The 9,796-nt window shown below is 52.9% G+C and overlaps 1 protein-coding gene across 1 annotated transcript; it reads left to right on the top strand.

The window, feature by feature from the left end:
• The first annotated feature begins 5,006 nt into the window (after positions 1 to 5,006).
• On the top strand, positions 5,007 to 8,190 carry NSUN5 (NOP2/Sun RNA methyltransferase 5). The gene is made up of 10 exons (XM_077787457.2): positions 5,007 to 5,115; positions 5,242 to 5,364; positions 5,453 to 5,627; positions 5,700 to 5,808; positions 6,047 to 6,185; positions 6,550 to 6,665; positions 6,952 to 7,130; positions 7,211 to 7,415; positions 7,486 to 7,638; positions 7,760 to 8,190. Exons 1-10 carry the CDS (start codon positions 5,023 to 5,025, stop codon positions 7,860 to 7,862), a joined length of 1,395 nt encoding a protein of 464 aa, XP_077643583.1. The 5' UTR covers positions 5,007 to 5,022; the 3' UTR covers positions 7,863 to 8,190.
• The last annotated feature ends 1,606 nt before the right edge of the window (positions 8,191 to 9,796 follow it).

The following is a 9,796-nucleotide window of genomic DNA, read 5'->3' as shown; positions in this document are numbered from 1 at the left end:
TTTTATCTTGAGGTGAGTATCTCATTCCCTTAAAAAACCCCACATACACAGTTTGTATTTTAGCTACTAAAGCTTCATTTTAACTACAAAACTACATTTACCATACTATTAAAATGTTAAGACAGCACAACTAATCAATATAACATAATACATATAGTAAATATCTGTGTGGAGCCATATTATATGCATTTTTCACAAACATCAAAAAACCCAACCAAATCACAGCAAAAACCACACAACTGCAGAATAAATAAAACAAACAAAAAACCCAAAACCACAAATCAAAACCCAATCAAACAAAAATCCAAACCAAAGGTAAAACAAAACTAAAAACACCCCTGCCAACCAAAAAACAAACAAACCAAACAAAACCAAACAACCCCAAAACAAAACAAGACCAACTCCCCCCAAAAAACCCAGAAAACAAACAAACAAACAAAACAAAAACTACACAAACCCCAAACAAACAAAACCCCAAAACTACAGTCCAAAACACAACAAAACAAACAAACAAAATCCCACAACAAAACATGTTGCTTCTCTTTCAACCGCCACTTTGCTCTCGGGGGTTTCTCGCCGCTGTCCCCTGCCCCTCCCCGGCCCCCCGGGACCCTCCGGCTAGCTGTCCCCTCCGGGGCCGGGGTTTTCCGCGGTCCCGCTGCCCTGGGCTTACCAGGCAGCGTCTGGGTTAGCACGGTCCGAGCTGCGGCGCTGCCTCAGTCGCCGCTAGGATTCGACATAAAGAGACCAAGAGAGACCAATGGTATGCTTGTCCAGAGAGATTGTATTGCCTGAACGGTAGCAGGGACCAAAGGCCCCGGGCTATTGCTCAGATACAGTTTTATACAGCAAAATTAAGAGATAAGGTTTTAAACAATAGAGACAGTGTTCAGCTAAGGCACATCAGAACCACCCCAGGGGCCAGGTCCAATGGGAACTGCTCAGGGGTGGCGAGAAGGGGGTCTACAGAGGAATGCTGAAGCGGGACTTTCCCGAAACAGTGGAGCATACATAAATGTATCTTTTACCTCAGTTTACCATCCCCAAGGCCTTTCTAATACAATGGGGCATACATGAATGTATCCTTTTCCTCAGTTTACCATTCCCAAGGCCTTTCTAAAACCTTCCTCCACGCTACCATGCCAGCATGATAACTACAAAAACAGAACAGAAACCCCAACCCAACCAACCAAACACCACCACAGGCAAAAAAATCCAAACTGGTTTGGAACAAGGTGGTAAGTTTGGTTTTCTTCAGGCACTTGAAACGGTATAAATGCAAAACTAATGAGAATGCAAAATAAAAGCAGAAAGAAACCCACATTATTGAGAATTTGAGACCATCACAAAAGAACATAAACTCGGAAGGAAGGTCCCCACAGCCTGTCCCCAGCCCCCTTTGGAGAGAAGTTGCTTCATTCTCTGCTTTGCTCTGTCTCCAAGACCTTCAGTGTAAGGCTGGGTGACAGCCCCAGGGTGATCCTTCCATCATCAGATTCCTGAAGCTGGACACTCCTGGGGAGAAGCCAGGACCATCCCCAGCCCCGTGGGAGATGCTGAAAGGGAAGATGGGGAATGGGATCATGATGGGATTCATATGAGGGATGCTCATAAGCCAAACACACCCATGAACCAGGAGTTATTATATGAGAAAATATATTTTTTTCACAATCAGACAAAAGAATTCCTTGTTCCTTGACCCACACAGTTAGAGCACTGTTTGGGTTCCTTGGGGTTTTTTTCCAAAAGCATAAGAGGTTTTCACCGCACCACAAAAAAAAAAAAAAAAAAAAAAAAAAAAAAAAAAAATTGTAGTTAATAGCAAAGTTAATCTAGCTGATAACAATATCATCAAGTCAAGTTATCTTAAACTTAGGTGATAACAAAGTGATTTGCTGAGAACATTCTCTCTGCTCTCTGCTGCAGTGGGGATAAATGAAGTCCTATGGGGACTTGGCTGCTGTGGGAAGCACACACAGCTGGCTCTTCTCTTGGTCCTTACAGATTGGATACACACTGCTCTGTGCTCCCTGAGGCTGATGGGAGCGGCTGAGATTTCAGTTCACATCTTTTGGGGCAGAGCTTCCCAAATCCAGGCCCCCATCTCCAAGATAAATGTGCTTTTCATGTTTTCCTTCTGCTTCTTACTTAGAAGTATCACTTGAGTGATGCCAGGCTTTGTAATGATGTCCATGTGCTGAGATAACTCCAAAGAGATCTGTGGGAATTCATACAGGGTCATGTCGGAGTCTGAGGTATTGATGATTCTGAGACTGTAGAAAGTCTCTGAGCCCTGCTACCAAAGAAGAAGTCATAACTCATCTGTGCTGGTTTCAAGGTTGTTTATTCTGTTTATCTCTCACATGTTCTGCTGCCCTGCCCAGCTCTGTCCTGCAGGGCAGCGTGTGGGGCTCTGCCCTCAGTGGGATGTTACAAACATTAAATACCAGAAACTCCCTGGGCTGGATTTACAAGAACGTGCCAATATCTGTCACCTACGTTGAACAGTGTGTCCCCAGCCTGAACCAACAGAAAAATGCCAACACCACAGTGAAACATGGAGGGCATGAAGAAGGAGAAAAAGGACAAGGCACACCCAATTTCCTTCATCTGGTCCCCTTTGGACCCCTAATCTACTTACTTTACTTTTGCACCCATGCCACACTTAATTATTACTTATATCAAACACTCAGAGCTTGTAAATCATGCTGTAAGATTGAAAACTCTTTTCCATGGACAGAGATCACAGACAGTGTCTCTGGGGGCTCTGTCCAGGGGGCTCCTGACCCCTGCCAGGGTCCCGGACCTGCTAGGGCAACCAGAGGGAAGCTCTAGATTTCCACACCTTATGGTGACTGTTCTGCGGTATCCTTTATGAAATGAACAGGTTTTATGCCTTTATTAGTGGTCAGCTCTTTATTAAAAAGTCAGCTCGGTGGGGGGGGTGGTGTAGCTTCTTCCAGTAGCCACAGGGTGAGAAAGTTGCAGAATCTGTCCCTGGAGTCTCCGTGGCATGCTGGTAGCCAAAGAAAAAGAGGTGTCCAGTCTGTATCTGCAGTCCCCGCAGACCATCCTCTCTCCTTTCCTGCTGGCACACTGGTAGCCAAAGGGCAGAGAGATATGCACAATCTGCTGCCAAGGTACAGCAGCAACTATCCCCATCCTGCCCTGCAGATAACACCAGGTAAAATGTCTGATTCTTTGTGCCTGCTTCCCACAGCCCAGTCCAATCTGGTCCTCTGCAGGTTATAGTGACATGTTAAACACAGACTAGGGATGGGGTTCCCTTTTCCCCAACCAGCACACCCATCCAGCCCCCTCCACTGTGCCCTTCTTTTTCATTTTGGGGTGTTTTTCATCCCCAAAACCCCCTCCCATGATTCCACTGGCTAATTTTGCATCCTAGTCCTAGTTTGGGTGGGGTGTAGGTGATTCCCAGGAGCGATTAGCTAATTAACATTTCAATGTCAGTACTTAGTTCGAGCCAAGTGTCCCAGCCAGGCTGTTTTGTTCATAACACTTTACCCTCCATATACAGGTCTCAGCTTCCTGGAGCAGATCCCTCTTTCTCAGATCAGATCTCTTTCCTGGAGCAGGCCCCTCTTTCCAGGGCTGGGCATGCTTTGCTCTGCTTGAGTACAGCATGAACACCACCAAAGTCTGCAGCAAATCCCCACCAACCTATGACCCACAGGGTTTAACAATCACTAGTAATGTCAGCATGCTTCCACATACAGGGACCAGCTGGGGTGTCCGGGGCTGGTGACCAAGGTCACTGGGGTGATAGAGGTGGCTGGGATGGCCGAGGTAACGAGGATGGTCAGGATGATTGGTTGGTCAGGGAGGCTGGGATCACCATGCTATAAATGAGAATTTATTCAGCCAGATTAAAAATAAGGAAAAAAATAATTTTATTAGCGGTCAAATTCTATCTAGCCAGCCACAGAAAAAGACAGAGCCGAGCCCGGGAATCGGCCCTGTGTGTGCCACAAGGAGTCAGCCTCAGCAGAAGTTTTCCCCTATGCCCACACACCTACATCCTGGCACAAGCGGTTTTTATAGGGAAAATTCCGCCCGAGGCCAAGATTTCAGCAAGCAGTCTTTTCTTCTATTCAGAGTCCATAGGTTAATGAGATTTTCGTTTTTCGTGATGAAGAACAATTCAGTGTCAGGAGTTGGTGAATCTCTTGACGAAATTTAGGGTAGCCTGCATTCACATGTATCTGCCCGAGGATTTCCATGATATCCATCTCGGGTCTTTCACCGATGATCAGCGCCCGGCTGGCCGAGCCACATCCTTTTACTTGTAAATCGGGTTTCAACATACACCAGGTTTCTCCTGCGGGGGAGGGGAGGGGGGGGGGACTCCTAATACAAACGTGTATACTCCAACAAATATTCAATATCACATATATCATACTAGAAATGGCGCGAATTGTATCTACTACACATAACACTCTAATTGTATTGTTATTTTTATAACCATTTTATTATTATTAAACTTTTAAAATTAAAAAACCCCCAAGTGATTGGCGTTTATCACATGGGGTAACCAGAGTGGCGGGGGTGACTGGGGTGACCAGGCTGGCTGGGGGCTGTAACCCGGGGCCTTCCGCCGGCAGCGCCCGCCCGGTGCCCGCACCGTGCCCGCCCGGTGTCAGTCCGGTGCCCGCCCGGTGTCAGTCCAGTGCCCGCCCGGTGCCCGCCCGGTGTCAGTCCAGTGCCCTCCTGGTGTCAGTCCGGTGTCAGTCTATTGCCCGCCCGGTGTCAGTCCGGTGCCCGCCCGGTGCCCTCCCGGTGTCAGTCCGGTGCCCGCCCGGTGTCAGTCCGGTGCCCGCCCAGTGCCCGCCCGGTGCCCTCCCGGTGTCAGTCCGGTGCCCGCCCGGTGCCCGCCCGGTGCCCGCCCCGCCGCGCGCCCTCCTCCCGCTCGGCCCCGGCCCCGGCCCCGGCCTCGGGCCCGGAGCGGGGCCGCGCGCGCCCCCTGGCGCCCCGGCAGCCCCGGCGGAAGAGACGCGGGCGCGCATGGCGCTGTACAGCGCGGCGGCCGAGGTGCTGCTGCGGCTGGAGCGCGGCGAGGGCGGCCTCAAGAGCCTGGTGTACAACAGCGGCTTCCCGGTGCGCCCGCAGGGAACGGGGGTGCGGGGCGGCGGGGGGAAATCGCACTCGGGAGGCCGGCGGGCGGCGGCGGGAAATCGGCCCCGGGAGGCCGGGGGGTAGCGCTGACCGCTGGCTGCTCCGCAGCACGTCCGGCAGCTGTACGCGCTGGTGTCCGAGACCCTCCGCTACGCCGCGGTGCTGGAGAAGCTGCTGGATGGAGCCGCGTTGCTGCGGGCCGAGAAGAAGCTGGCGCCGCAGCTGGCGAAGGTGCGGGCATCCCTCCCCGGGCCGCGGTGTCCCGGAGCCGCGGTGGGCTGGGGCGGTGGGGCCGGGCTCACCTCGTCCCCTCCCGCAGGTCCTGGTGTACGACCTGCTCTTCGGCAAGGGGCTGAAGTGCGGCGGCCGCTGGAAGGCCCTGGCCCGGCGGCACCGGGCACGGCTGGAGGCCGAGCTGGCCCGCATGAAGGTGCGGCACAAGGTGAGCCGCAACGAGGACCTGCTGGCCTCGGAGCAGGCAGTGAGCGCCGCAGGTGAGGGGGCTCGGGCGGGGTGGGCACCCTGGGAGTAGTGGGATCTGTGTCTGACCTGCCCGGCCCCTGCAGCCTCCCAGGTCCCACGCTATGTCCGGGTCAACACCCTGAAGACTTGTGTGGACGATGTGATCGACTTCTTCAAGTGCCAGGGATATGCCTATCTGGGCAAGGCAACCAGGTGGGTATTTCTGCTATCCCACCTTTCCCAGAATGTCAGCAAGTGGGATGAAGTCTGGTGGGTTGAAGGGTTGCTGAACGTGGGTGCTCAGAGTGGTTGGTTTGGGGTCTCTATCACTCCCCACTCTTAGATGCTGCCTGTAGCTGGAGAGGAGCTGTGGGATGAAGGATTTCTCAGCCTGGGCTCTGCTGTGAGCACTGGGATTTTTGTATTCATGTTCCCTGTGTCTCATGGACAGTGTGGAGGAGTTGAAGGCCCTTTCTGGAAAAAAATTCTTGTTGGATCTGCATCTTCCGGAGCTGCTGGTTTTCCCTTCGCAGACAGACCTCCATGACAACCTGCTGTATACTTCAGGACACATAATTCTGCAGGACAAGGTGAGGGAACTGGGGAGCAGAAAGTTGCGGGGGCAGGGAAACTACTGACAGGGATGAAAGATGAGCTTCTTCCACAATGGCTCAGCTTGCTGCAGCATTTAAGTCAAAGCAGAAACTGTGGGACTCCCCTGGGGCTTTGCTTGCATTGTTTGAAGGTTCAGGATGAAATCCTGGGCTATAAAATAAATACCTGTGAGAGTTGGGAGCAGCAGGGGGCTGTGGGTTGGGCAAGGCTTTTGGTGGAGCGTGGTGGTGGCCTTGGCCCTGTGTCATGGTGGTCTTTGTGACCCCACAGCATCAGCCATGCCCGAGGAGGGGTCAGATGTTTCTGCCCACCCTTCTGACGGTCTTTGCTCTCTTGCAGGCCAGCTGCCTCCCTGCCTTCCTCCTTGGCCCTGTTGCTGGCTCCCATGTAATTGATGCCTGTGCTGCCCCTGGAAACAAGACAAGCCACCTGGCTGCCATCCTGAAGAACAAGGGGTGAGGGCAGGGTTGTGTGCAGGGGTGGAGGGAAGGGGGGAGGTGGCCCTGGTCCCCCCCCAGCCCACAAGAAGGTGGCAGGAGGAGCTGCAGCCTGTCACCAACTCAGGTGAGCCAGTCACTTTTCGGCCACTGTAAGGACCTGAGGGGACATGAAGTCACGTCTGTTCCATAACCCTGCCAGAGGGGAGGCAGCTCTCAAGGTCTGCCTGGCCAGTATTTGAGTGTTCCCGTCGGCCAGGCGGTCTGTTCATGGCTTGTCTTGGGCACTTGGCTCTGCCTTCAGACAGATCTTTGCCTTTGATGTGGACCCCAAGCGTGTGGCCACCATGAACACGCTGCTGACACGGGCAGGGGTCACTGGCTGCCAGCTGGTCCAGCAGGACTTCCTGACTGTGGACCCCAGGGACCCCAAATACAGCAGAGTAACCCACATCCTTCTCGACCCATCCTGCAGTGGCTCAGGTAATGTGTGGGGCTCCCGCTGCTCACCTGGAACTGGGCAGTGGGTGTGTAAACCCCCAGTGACAGCTCCTGTCCTGTAGGGATGGTGACCCGCAGGCCAGGGGAGGAGGTGGCCCCGAGTGCTGAACGCTTGCAGGCGCTGGCTGGCTTCCAGCGCCGCGTCCTCAGCCATGCCCTGAGCTTTCCAGCTCTCCAGCGCCTGGTCTACTCCACCTGCTCCCTGCACCAGGAAGAGAACGAGGAGGTGGTGCAGGCTGTGCTGCAGGAGTGGGGCTCGGCCTTCAGGTGAGTCTGGCTCAGGGGATCTGGGGGGTGCAGAGCAGGGGTTGGGGCTGACCCCTTTCCTGTGCTGCAGGCTGGTGACTGCCTTCCCATCCTGGCCCTGCCGAGGGCTCGCAGCCTTCCCTGGAGCAGAGAGCTGCCTCCGTGCCTCCCCCGCAGAGACTCTCACCCACGGTTTCTTTGTGGCTGTGCTGGAGCGGTGCAGGGAAGGGGCTGTTGCCCCCAGGTGAGAGGGGGCTGGGGGGGAATTCAGCTGCTTCTGGGGGGGCCCATGGCCAAGGTCAGCACTCTGGGCACCCTGGGGACGATGTCGGGGTGTGGCTCAGGCTGTTTGCTCCTGTCCACAGCTCCCTGCCTGCAGCAGCCAAGGAGAACCCACAGCCAGGAGAGGGAACAGAGCCAGGGGCAGCTCCCAAGAGGAAAAAGAAAAAGCAGCGGGTTAAAGAGTGAAACAACGTTTTCTGGACAACCCCCTGCACAGCTGGGGACACATACTGGCCTGAACACATGTGCTACCTGCAGTCAATAGTGAGAATTCTGTAACACCAGAGACTGAGTGCCAAACACTGGGACCACCCTGGTGCCAGGAAGGGGCAACTACTTACCCAGGGCTGCCCCTTGCAGCCAATTCCCTGCTCCAAGTTTGCCCCCAAGGCAATCCTCACTCTGCACCTTGCAGGGCTGGGGTCCTCCAGCTGGGTTAAGGGTGGTTTATCATGTTCCCTCCTGAAAAAAAAATCACTGTAGGGATGAAGCAGATTAAAAGTTTCTCTCTTCAGTTTTTTTCCAGTGTGTTTGTGTAGTCCTGCCATGAAATTGCCACTGCTCATAGTAGAGGCAAAGTGGGGGGAAAAAGGTGAAATAATAATAATCCTGTCCCTCTCTTTGGATTGGGGGAGCATGGACATACGAACCAGAGGGTGCTGCACCTGAACTCCACTAGCACCACCCTGCTCTGGAAATCCCAGCCCTAGGAAACACACATGAGCACAGCCAAGTGAACACAGTCATTTTATTTTAAACCAGAGACATAAGAAGCAAGGAAACAAAAATTGCACATTCACACTAAAATCCTCATCAGCCACACCAGGAATGATCCAAGTCTTCAGTCAGTTAAAACCCAGCCTCCCGCCAAGCACAAGGGGCTCTCCTAGCAGGGCGTGTGTGGCAGGGAAGGAACAGCCTAACTCCTCATGGGTGTGTGGGACTATGTGTGGAAGCTACTTGGGGGCAGGACCCAGAGCCAGGGTGCCCTCAGCCTTGTCCTAGCTCATCCCCATCTTCTCAGAGCTGACCTGGCCAAACCCAGGCACCTCGAGGATGGGGAGCAGGTGCTCTCCTGGCCAAGAATCCTAACTGGAGCAGAGGGAAGGACACCCAGGGTCAGTCTTGGCAGGCATTAGCCCCTTGCCCTCTGCTTCCTCCAACCCCAAGGACACATTTTCCCAGCCTGGCTGCTCTTGGCCCATTGCATCCTCAGCCATGCTGGTTGGTGATGGCCAGAACATTCCCACCAGCACCTGCAGGTCTTCTATGTCCCCTTACTGCAGGGCTGTGTCCCCACTATGTCACACAGAGCCCATCACCTGTCCTTTCTGCTGGAAGAGATGCCTTGACCCTGGCACTCAGCACCATAACATGATAGCTCCTGCTCCTCACCCTCAGAGAAATAATTAAAAAACTTTAAAAAACAAACAAAAAAAGGTTTAGTCACATTCACATACGTCACATTTAAAAGGAAGGGGATGATGAACAATGCAGGGGGGGGAGCATGGTAGAGCCTGCAGGATGCAGCTGCCTTTCCCAGCACAGTGCATTCCTGCAGGCACAGCCAGGGCAGGAATAGCTAAACACTAACAGCTATGGGGTAGGCAACTTCACTGAACCAAGCTTGAAGGAATTTGAAGGCAATTTAGCTTAAATATAAAAATAAATTTTTATTTTGTTAAAAAATGTTTAAATATTTGTGATTTTTTTTCTTTTTTTTTTTTTTTTTTAATTTAGACCTCAGCAAACACACACACTCACACGGCTCGGAGAGTAAAAACCTGGCAGCAAAACATTTCTGGGAATGGAGTACCCATCCCTCACCAGGGCAAGGGATGGCTCTTTGGTGACCCCAAGCTCCGGCAGTCTCTTCCCACAGAAGTTCCAATGCAGGGAAGGGAGAAATCCCACTCTTGGCTGGATGGGGACAGGGGAGGCAGCACCACAGTTCCTAGGAGCTAGTAAAACCCACTGGGATGGAGATGAGCTGAAAAATTAAAAACAACTTGGATTTGGGATGGAGAGGAGAATGCATCTGCTCTGGACTCCTTCTGTGAGCAATTCCAGAGCCCCCTGAAGTGCTGAAGAGGTACTAGGAGAGAAGGGAAGGGAGTGGA

Source organism: Lonchura striata, chromosome 19, assembly GCF_050655825.1.
Source record: "Lonchura striata isolate lonStrDom1 chromosome 19, ASM5065582v1, whole genome shotgun sequence".
In the NCBI taxonomy this organism is placed as follows: domain Eukaryota; kingdom Metazoa; phylum Chordata; class Aves; order Passeriformes; family Estrildidae; genus Lonchura; species Lonchura striata.
Note: the sequence above shows the minus strand (reverse complement) of the source record. Positions and strands in the feature narration are given on the sequence as shown.